At 33.0% G+C, this 11742-nt stretch overlaps 1 protein-coding gene across 1 annotated transcript; it reads left to right on the top strand.

The window, feature by feature from the left end:
- The first annotated feature begins 4930 nt into the window (after positions 1–4930).
- LOC106069413 (uncharacterized) lies at positions 4931–11473 on the top strand. The gene is made up of 7 exons (XM_056010399.1): positions 4931–5065; positions 6417–6558; positions 7258–7314; positions 9681–9726; positions 10005–10070; positions 10186–10251; positions 10399–11473. The coding sequence occupies exons 3-7, from the start codon at positions 7270–7272 to the stop codon at positions 11337–11339; spliced, it is 1164 nt and encodes a 387-aa protein (XP_055866374.1). The 5' UTR covers positions 4931–5065; positions 6417–6558; positions 7258–7269; the 3' UTR covers positions 11340–11473.
- The last annotated feature ends 269 nt before the right edge of the window (positions 11474–11742 follow it).

Here is an 11742-nt window from a genome sequence, read left to right as displayed (position 1 = left end):
TCCCTTACCAGAGTGAATATTTTCCTGGCTAAGTATTACGCAAATCGGACTGTCGTAGCGATGGTTCTCAGTTTGAGTTCTGACTTTCCTCTGCCGTGCTGAAGGAGGTTTAGACTAGGACACAATCATATTCGATTCTGCTTGCTCCTTTTTTTTTTTTGCTGAGCCTCTGTCTCAAGTTAATCTCGGAAGATAGGGACTTTATAAATATTGGTTGGCAACGGATAACTCATGATGTCAAGGTCTCTAATGGGATCGTCCTTGTATTGCTAAGAACAGTATTATGTCCGGTGGTTTTCAAACATAAAAACAAACCCTTACTTTCATTTAAATCAAAATAATAAAATTTTAACAATTACATTAAATCATCATTTAAAAACACAAAGTCGATACATTATTTCCCTAAAACGTTTTGAAATGATCATACAAATGTGTTATAAATCCAAACCTCGACTGTGTTCAGTTGCCACTAAAGTCAGTCTTGACGTGTTTGAGATTAATATGTTAGTGTCTGTATTATACCACATGAACATTGAATTTACTGGCTCTATATCTTCAACACTACATTGGCAGTCTACTGCAGCTCCGACGTCTACTTCTTTAGGGCTGTTTTTGTATTTAATAAAAGGTTTAGCTGTCAAGAGAACATTTTTAAAATGATGCGTTTTTAGATAATATAGGGCAATTAGACCATGGGAATTGTTAAAGAAATGTTATGGAGTGTGTGTGTGTGTGTGTGTGTGTGTGTTTCTACTGTGACAGTGAAAAAAAACGTTATCGATTGGTTTGTGACTATGCAGTGTGAATGATGCAATATAAGCGGCACAGTCGTAAGATGTCTTGGGTACATTTGGCGACTCCAGAATGCTGAAATGAAAAGACGTATTTTTGTAAGCTCGATTTTGTTCCAAATACCATTTTTTTTATTTTTACTAAAGTCTACTACATTTATTTATTTATTTCATCTCATATTAAACTATAATGTATGATAATACAAATTATATATAGCATTGTTCACACATGAGCTGTTTCAAGTTTGACAAGTTAGAATATAATACATCGATTTAACTGTCTCCTAGCAGTTTGGTGCTACAAGTCAACGACCGTACACAACACTAATCAGCCAGAAAAAACAATGAGTTTATAGAAGTTCTGTCTCTAATTAACATGCACGAGTAGAATGTCACATGGAGACGTCTAGAACGTAATTCTCTTCTTCTTTGAATGTAGGACTGAAATTAACAATGTCAGACTTTTTATTGTTGGCATGATTTGAGTACTGCATTATCTTATCTTATATATTACAGACGTCACTACAAAACAAGTAGAAAGTTACGCATTTCAAATGTCCATCCAGTTATGCATCTAGTCGTTGGTTTTCCTGGATGATTCAGGCAGTTCCCGGTCATTTCATCCCCGGTCACTTCATCCCGAGTCTTTTCATCCCCTGGTCACTTCATCCCCTGGTCACTTTCCCACGGTCACTTCATCCCCGGTCATTTCATCAGCTGGTCACTTTATCACCGGTCATTTCATCCCCTGATATTTTCAGCATCTGATCATTTTTATCTAACAAATTGTAATTTTAAAAATCATGAAATGAGCAATATTTAAATGTATTCATTTTTTATTTAAATTACAAAATTGTAACACGTTAATGTTTAACAGGAATTAAAGCAAAACTTATGTAGGCGACATGAGGAAAAAAATAAAAACTTATTTCAAGGCTAAAAATGACGCGCCCATTTTCAAGAAAGAGCGATTGAAAAATAAAATAAAGTGAAAGATGGTCGTACTTTCACCACACCTTGGCCTTTGATGATAAGTTATCAGCGACATGATCATAATTATTGTAATCGCACTTCTATCTCTCAGATTATTTTTTTACTACTTCCACCAAACCTTGGCCTTCGATCCGGATAATATTATGATATTACAACCCCCACATCCAAAAGAAGCGCTATAGCTAAGTACACACCCAGATTTACAATATAAAATAAGATTTCTCATTAAGAAAACAAAGTCGAAGAGGAAACACTTTAAACGCATTAGTAACAAGTCATAAAATGTCAAAAAGCATTCTACATAATCATATTTATACATAACATATTTAATTGGGGATGAAATGACCGGGGATGAAGTGACCGGGGGATGAAGTGACCGGGGGATGAAGTGACCAGGAGATGAAATGACCGGGGATGAAGTGACAGGGGGATGAAGTGACCGGAGATGAAATGACCGGGGATGAAGTGACAGGGGATGAAGTGACCGGGGATGAAATGACCGGGGATGAAGTGACCGGGGATGAAGTGACCGGTAACCGATTAAGGCAACCCATTCCATTCTCTAATGACATTAGAAAGAGCACTTGTACGAACTTGTTCTAGCGTAAGGAATAAGAAATATGACATTTTAGATGACAAGCACACAACTTTTTAAAGATACATTTTAAAAGTTTAAAAAGATTTAAGTTACTATATGCAGCTCAGCGGCATAAAACGCTTGGCGACCAAACCTAAATCTTTAATTATTTGCTAAACTCCGAAAGGCAGCCCGGAAACCTTTATCCAGATACTGCTTCCCCCACAGGCCTACAAAAGAGATATGATTAGAGAGGATGGCATGACAGACGAGCTACACAAAAGCAAGATTTAAAAAAAAAAATCACAAACGTCTGTTTTGTTGGGAGCAGGAATGTGTAAGATGTGAGAGTGTGTGGAAGCTTTTTCTTATTGTCAATTGTGAGTTGGGCATGGATTTTAGCTAGGGTTTTATTTCAAGGAAGATAATATTAGTAGTCATTGGTTCCCAAACAAAATAGCGCTATGCCTTTTAAACATTGGTAAAAAGAGAATAAGATAAGTACTCTCTTCCTCTGCAAATATGACATACTTTTAGATCAAATAATAGTGAAGAAGATATAGATCTTAATAAAAATGCTGCCCAGGACATCCAGTTACTAAAATCCGGTACTTTTATACAAAGTACTTGCTAATTTTCATTATTTAGATGTTTTTGTTTGAGACATAGCATGATTTTCAAAAGATTCATCACCGAAAATGTTAGTCCTCACAAACAGGTGCTATTAATTATTGTGATCATCATTAACTCTTGTTTTTGGAGATTTCGAAATGTTTCTTCAAATAACAAAGATTAAAATAAATTGTTTTCGGAGATTTAGAAATGTTTCTTCAAGGAACAAAGACTACAAATCAATTGTCTGCATCACTTACTATTTGTTAAACAGGAATGTCTAGCTTTGTAAGATAGAGCTTTGTCTATAAACTTGACACATAGGCTGTAGATGGATTTTTGAAACCACGAACTTTGTTTGATCTAAACACAATCATCTTCACATGGTCCAGACTGAACAGCTTGCCACATAGATTTTGTTGGGGAATAATGCAATGAAGCCACAGAGACTTGCTTCCATTTGACACCACAATATTTCTAATAACTTTTGCTATCCACCATATTTGTGGCACCATCAGCAGTCACTCCAAGTAATTTTTCCCAAGCAAAAGAAAGATCCACTGTGATGGTTGACATTTCTTAGACAAGACTTCGCTAGTGGAGATCTAATGCATGCTCTTAATGGCTGCCAACTTATTTGTTTACAAAACTGCTGTTTGTACCGAAAACAATTACCAAGATTTGAGCGGCATCAAATATGTCTGTAAACTCATCAGCGGCAATAGAAAACATTTCGAAATCCGATTTGTCTGTTAGTTTTGAATGGAGATATCTTTGACTAGCTTTTTAATTATTATGAGAAAGTCTGACAATTTAGATAGCATTCTACTTGGACTGATTTCTCCCATCATTGCTAGCAAGCACTATATTTATGCATTTGTTGTCGGAATATGGTTTTATGTCTCTAGTTACAATGTGTACAGCTCTGTAGCTCGCCTTACAGCCGACTTATTTTATTGTTTGTTTTTGGTAAACATTGTCATCTGTCCTTCAGTCTAGGTGTAATATAATAGTTGTGTCGTCTCAAACCAAGAATGCCGCCTTATTTATTTATGTGTTTCGTTTCATAAAGGTGTTTAATGTTATAATGTTTACAAAAAGCCACTCTTTCTTTATATAAAAAATATGATAGTTTAGTATAACTGCTATCCTTTTTTTTTGTGAACAGACAATTTTCTACACTTTGTGTTGACGTGTCGGCGGGCCAGATGGAATCACTTCACGGGCCGGATGTGGCCCGCGGGCTGTATTTTAGGCATCACTGGTTTATGACATTATCGGGAATTTCCTCAGGCCACTCTTTATTTATAAAAAAAAAATATGATAGCTTAGTATCACTGCTATTCTTTTTTTTTTTTTTTTTTTTGTGAACAGACGATTTTCTACACTTTGTATTTAGGCATACGTGTCGGCGGGCCGGATGAAATCATGTCACGGGCTGGATGTGGCCCGCGGGCTGTATTTTAGGCATAATTAATTTATGACATTATCGGGAATTTCCTCAAGCTTAAGTTCTCAATATTCAATTACGTGGGTGGGAGTGTCTCTTAAAATAGCGCTTCACAGTCACGTGACAAAGTTTTATACGAAAAAAAATCATAGTCGTTACGACTGAAATAAGTCAACAACCATTACGTGTAAGTTCAAATAGTTTAGGAAGATGTTGAGACTGTAGTTATAGACATATCTAAATAGTGTAAGTACAACGAATATCAATGTTATTTATTTGTGCACCTATATTCCAATGTTTAATTATGTATACGATTTATAAAAAAGATGCACCTAATGTAGATATCCTAGACTTTATCTAAATCTAATCTATTTAGTTATTTTTTTTTGTTTTTGTACAAATTATCAATGTGACTAAGTGTTATATTTTTTGTAAGGTTAGGATTGGTGTTTGTTTATGTTTCTTTGTAAAATGTTTTACATGTTTCGGATTTTCCTTCAGAGTTGAAGATAAATACTTCCTAGTCCAAACCTCCCGCAGGACGACGGGGAATGGGAGCTGGCAGGGTTTGAACCCTGGACCATCGATAAATCTGATCGACAATCCAGCACGCAAACCGCAAGACCAAGCAGCTATAATAGGGTAAATAGCGGCAAGGGTCAGATAAAGAAATTCACAAACCTGTTCAATTGTAATATCTAATAATGTGTCTACTTGTATTTCAACAAAATCTTTTTTTTACCAAGTTTATACAAAGTCTTTCAATCTCTCTGTAGGGTTTCATTCTCTTACAGTTTATTTATTCCGCTTTGCATTCTAGGATTAAGTTCAAACTTTCCGCGTGTATGTATTGTCAATGACAACACGTGACTTAATAAACAAAAAATAACCAATCACTTCATCAATGAGTCGTAATTAATGTCTATGGGAAATGTATTATAGCGGCCTTGGTATACCAGTGACAATAATCACGCACAGATATATCCCGACAATCAAGACACAAATTTTACTTAACGGTTGTTTTTATTTTGTGAGCAATTAACTAGCACAGTGGTAAAACATGTTGAATTTCCATAATGGAGAGACTATTTCGTTTTTTTTTTAAATATTGTTATTGAAATGTCAGTATAGAACCTTCAACTCCTTCCAGTGGTCCATAAAATTAGTGTTTACAACAACAAGAATAGACAGTTGATTTAGATCTAAGTGAATAGAGAAACAGTTTTAACATTCAATCATCGATGAGTTTCCTCTTTTAGATTTTTTTTTATAATATGATGAAAAACATTCAAATACCAGTTTTACACCATATAGATATAGTGTATACCTCTTTAAACATATATCATACTATTTCAGATAGGTGAACACTACTACTAATAAGCGCATCTCTGCACATTGTGATCAACATGGTCCCACAACAACGGACGTTAGTCTTTAATGTTTAATTATAATAAAAGCTTTAACTAAATGTCCACTTATTTATTTCGTTGCAAACATAACCCCAGCGCATTGTAACTCAGCCTCAGCGAACAAAGATTTGCTCTAGACCCAGTACGTCAGACCCGCTTTGTAGTTACCCGGTGTGCCCCCCCCCCGTGAGGATACATATAATATATGTTTTTTATAAGACAAGAAGATATCTCAATTTAATTACACAGTAGGAAAAACTTTGTTTGATTATGAAGAAATAATCAGAATTTCCTTGAATGACATTTTATTCTATGTCCGTGTTTCTATAAATAGAATTCACGAAGTTGTCAGATTTTATTAAGTAAGTCATTCTTTTCAAAGTCGTTTCTTCATTGTATTATTTTATTTATATAAGGCTTCTCCTAATACAGAATAGAAGAATAGTGAACCGTAGAACAAATGTAGGTTTGCATGGATGTTGTAAAGATTTAGATCTAAAACTGGGCAAATCATTATTTTTTTTAAGATAACAAAATCTAAAGTGCAGATGTTAAAAAGACCATCTGTTTTGTTTGGCCAACAGTTAACTAGCAAGGAGTCATTTGGCCAGCATAAAGACACGTACCCATTGGAGTTTTCAAATTTAAAATACAAGTCTTCATTGAGATTCGAACCCAGGACCCAAGGTTCGAAAGTCAAGCACTTAACCGCTTTTGATTTACAAGGTGAGCATGTCTGTGGTTATAATTGCACGTATATGTTTGTATCTGCATGTTTGAGTTTATTATTCGATGCATAGTGCCAATCATGTGGTATATGGAAAACTAAACTTATCAGTTAGTGATATTTAATATAGTGTGTACTCATATTTTTGTGACTCTATGACTAATGGATTTTCTTGCTAAATATAGATTTAATAAGAAATCGGAAATTCCAAATATTACTTCTAAATTATAAATAGACACCAAAGTTTGATAGATTCTTTCGTCGTTTGCAAATGTACTTAATTCTACTTCTTTAACGTAATGTTAGTCGAATTCCGCAGACACATATCCAGAAATAAACAAATAAAAATACTCTCGTGTGAGAGACAACTGGATCCCAAACCTCGACAGCAAGTGCGGACAACTCTTTAGGACATATCAAGGTTTGTCAAAATATGTGAAAAAATGAAAGGGCTGGGCTCAGATCAAAACTGTAACAACAAACGTTCACAGCTAATGTTTGAAAAACAAAAAAAAAAAAACGGTGAAACATGAGTTACAACAAGGTCTACACAGTACTCAGTTTTTTGTACGTCATTTCTTGAACTAAAAGATAAAAAAGCCTATTAAGTAACAAAGTTTTTAAAAAAGTTTCAGTTATCTGCCCTTGTATGTTTGGTAAACAAAAAATTCTTTAAACCGATTCTTATTTATTTTTAGAACTCGTCAAAGATGTTCTCCAAGAAGTTCCTCAAGAAAAAAACTAAAACTGAAAAAGTAAGTCTGTATTTGTTTAAATTAACTACAAAAATGTTTTCTTATTTAGGCTTCTCTTTTTATAAATTTCTGCAGAAATCTGATACCCAAACAAAACAAAAAGAAGCAATGACGCCAACATAGCGCATCCTTAGAAACAGCGCACCATTATAGTTTTTAAAAAATCCAAACACACACACACACACACATACACCTAGTGAAGAAGCAATCCAAAGTGCATGACACCCGCTACCCTCTCCCGTCGTCACGCGTGAGGTTTTAACTAGGAAGTAGAATATCAAACATGCACAAACAACTTTTTTTTTCATCTAATACATTTTTCTTCACTTCACGCTCAACCTTGACATGCCAGGTAGGGTATTAATGAAAAATTAAATATTAATTGTCCTTTATACAATCATCAATGTAACTGCAATGAATTTAGTTTCTCTTTAACGAAGCTAGACCGTTCATGGAAGTGCCTGAGAATGATAATTCCTCCGTTTCTAATATAATAACAATAATGATACTAATAAAGACAATAACAATGTAGAATTAAAATTCTAATGTGCAGAAAAATCTGGTTTTACATGAATGCGATTACTTTAGAATTGAAATTTAATTCAATTATTAGGATCTAAAACTAGCAGTCTTAATAGATCTTTTTAAAATCTATTATATCTATACAATTTAAATGGTGTTTGTAAAATATAGTCTATTAGTAATACATGATCATATATTTATATATTTTAAAATCTTTACGAAACCTAGATTTATACTCTTTGTCAAATGACTATAGTATTCGCCCATATTGTTGTAGAGATTTTAATTGTAAGCGTAAATAAATGTTTCGAATACGAGTAACGAATACTGCAGCCGATCAATCCACTCTTCTTTCTTTTCTAGATTAGCTTGTGTAGAGTCTAGATCTAGAATTAGAGTAGACTTAATTAATCTTTACGTTTATAGATCTATAAATGTCTAGATTTAGTAGTAAATATTGTAAACATATAAATTTAGAACTATATCTAAATTAAATTAGACTTCGATTTAAAATCTATTACATAATAGATCAAATTTGCTATAATAGATCAAAAGTAGATCTAGATGTCTCCTATCTAATCAATTTATAGATAATCGTATGATAGACATAGGTTCAGATGATATTCTACTAGATCCATAATCAGTATAGGTCTATAAATAGATCTATCTAGTGTTAAGAGACTTGTATATCTTGTAGTAAAAAGTATTCCTTTCAGACCCTGCATTCAAGATATGTAGTGCAGACGATGTTATTAAGGTCATCTCTTTATGTAGCCTACAGTTAACGAGGGTGTCTTGTGACCAGCACAACGACCAACTACAGGTGCTCCTTCCCTAATGCCAGTAAAGATTGAATGGGTTGCCTAAAAAAACAAAGACTTATCAGAAGTTTAAGTCAATTATTAACATGCATGCCTAGATTGACACTTGAAACTAACTAATTAGATCTTAGGTAATGAAGAAAATATGTATATACATCTAAATTCACATTAACATCTAGTCTAGATTTGTAAATAATTTAATTCATACTTCATCTAGTCTATTGATATATCCATCTTTAGAGTTTAGATATAGTTAATTCATGTATATAAAATCTAAAGATAAATAAAAAGTAGTCCTACAAGATCTATAGGCTAATTCTAAAATTGTAATAATTTTTATTAAAAAAAACAATAATTGAAATCAACTAGATAGGGTCTAAAATGTACACTTTAAAATGTAGATATAGTGACAGACTTTTTTACTAATTGCGAAAATTCAGACATGAAGACTAGGAATGGAGTGGCCAGGATTCAAACCAAAGACTATGGAGAGACAACTATTATTGCATATCACACTACCAGGCTGCCAGGTCTAGATAAAAAATACCCCATTTTTGTAATAAGGATATTACTATCCTTATTCAAAATAATAAACATAAGAAATCCTAGACTAATGTATTTTTTTTTATTTGTGGTTTCTTTATATTTTTGTTATTTGATTGTTATTTTTCTTTATTTATTACCACTTTTCATTTTTATTTTTTTGTTTTCTATCTTAAGGAATTTGTCATTTAGATTTAGAATTAAGATCTAGTACTCATAAAGTAGTTTTAAAGTCAATTGGAGCACTACATTAAAATCTAGACTACCAAAGCTTAATTAATTATTATTTTTTTACATTTTATTATAAAGCATTCAGTCTAAGTGCAAAAAAAATGGAATTAATCTAATTTGAAGCAATTTATTAAACAACAAAATATTACATTTATTTTTCTGAGAATATTTCATTGATGTAAATTTGTTTATATATAAAGAAAAAAAATTAAAGCAGCTTTATGTACATATTCTTTTTCTAATTTCCAGAACCGTAGAGACCCAAGTTTTCTTCAAGACACCTGTGGACTTAATGGTATGAAATCAGAGTGAAACAATACCTAAAATAAAAACGTTTTGTGGTTTTATTTTAATATTAAATTTTTTACTAGAATTTAGCACAATAATTGTCAACATGTCAAATTCAGTTGTTGCAAAGTTAGGTCTTTGTTTAATATCTAGAACTATATATTAAATCTTTAGTATCTTCTTTATGAAAAAAATGTAGTATTTTGAAAAATATTTTTGTTGTTTCAGAAAAAAAAATTATGTAAAAAATTAGTTTAACTGACATATGTATTTAAACTATTTCAGTTTGTCTAAAGGATCAGACTGACCTAGCAGACTTCTCCAGTCTTGGGGATGAGAATCAAGATACAGGTAAACTTTTGGTTTGTAAATGTTTAGATAGAGAAAGGTTTTTGTATAAGTCTATTTTCTAATAATAATAAATAAAAGAATATATAAAATAATTATTTGACTATCATCCTTTCAGATCCTCATCATTTAACCAGTGACCAGTCCAAAGTCCAGTCAGATGAGATTGAAGGTCCACTAATTGGTAACTTTTGAGTTTCATTTTTAGTGTATACACTGTAGAGATCAACACATGAGTTAGACTTGATCTATTTATAGATATCTCTTGATTGACTCAATACTGTACATTGTGTTGTAAACATTGGATCAAGTTTATTTCCTTGTTCTCCAGGTGATCATGAAACTCAGGAGTCAGAAGGTGGAGAAGCTGATCTACACCAATATCTTGTGGGGTGTAAGAAGAATCCAGGTCATAGCCAGTTTATACCTGTTGAGACATTCACCTTGAAACATTTACCTGAAGGTTTTCAAGACAATGATTTGTATGAATACATCAAACTTATAGCTGACCTCACAGTTAGAGTTGATGTGAAAATGACAAGTCCACACAGACCAAAGTTTTATCCAAAGACGACTCAACCATATCCATTTTATAACATGAGTGAGAGAAGAAACTTGAGGACAGGAAGTGGAAGTGTGTGGTTTGTAAACAAGTTTCAAGATGGAGTCAGACAAGATGGAGGTTATAGACTTACTGACTACACAAAGTGTTGGTGTAGAAAATGTGAAGGTTCAAACTCACCCAGCAATGTGTGGTGGGAGTTTGATGTGTACACAGCCACACATGTGGTTTTTGATGACATTGAGGCCAACCACACAACCTTGAGATTGTTTTATGATACAAATGACAGCCCAATGTTCAGTGTTGATAAGGTCAGTGTTAGATATGTAGACATTGAGGAAGACTGGTGTGTGTTGAACTGTGTGACATGTGATAAAACTTTAGGAAATAAACTGATGGAAATGTTCAAACATTTTGTAAATGTCTATTGGAAAGTCTGTGACAAATACTCTGCCTCTAGATCTCCACACAAGTTGACATTTATAGTGTCACATCCTCATGGCTGTTCTAAACAGGTCAGTGTTGGTCAATGGAAGGACAGACTAAAGGTGGGTTATAAATCTAAGTTTACTTATACAACTTGTACATGTCCAGGAAGTAGTGGAGCACATGTCCAGTGTCTTGGGTATAATGACTTGACTTGGTCTGATCTAGTCCACAGTGGAAATTTTAAGTCTGGATTAAATTACAGTGGAGTTGGTATTGTCTAGTGAGTTGTTTCCCTTGTGAGTTGTCCAGCTCCACCATGAAGATGTCTTTGAGAACCCTTGACATTCTGAACCTCAAACTTAAATGTCTCTTTAGTCTTGAATTATGTAAATAAATTGTGTATGTTATCTTTAAATTTACAATGTTTTGTTTCCTTTTTTATCCATGTTGTTGTTTGTAATTTACATTTACAATAATTGAAAGCTGTTCAACTACAAACCAAATCTACCAGCTGTAGATCTAGAAATTGCTATCGACAATCAGGTTTGTGGAAAAAATTATTAGATGTAGTTCGTAAGTAGTTTTTTTTTTTAATTTAAAATGCAATAATTAAAAGTTTGCAAACATTTCAAATACAAAAACTTGTCAGTTATAAAAGAAATGCATTTTAAAAAAATGCTAGTG

Source organism: Biomphalaria glabrata, chromosome 14 (genome assembly GCF_947242115.1).
Source record: "Biomphalaria glabrata chromosome 14, xgBioGlab47.1, whole genome shotgun sequence".
NCBI classification, from domain to species: Eukaryota; Metazoa; Mollusca; class Gastropoda; family Planorbidae; genus Biomphalaria; species Biomphalaria glabrata.
Note: the sequence above shows the minus strand (reverse complement) of the source record. Positions and strands in the feature narration are given on the sequence as shown.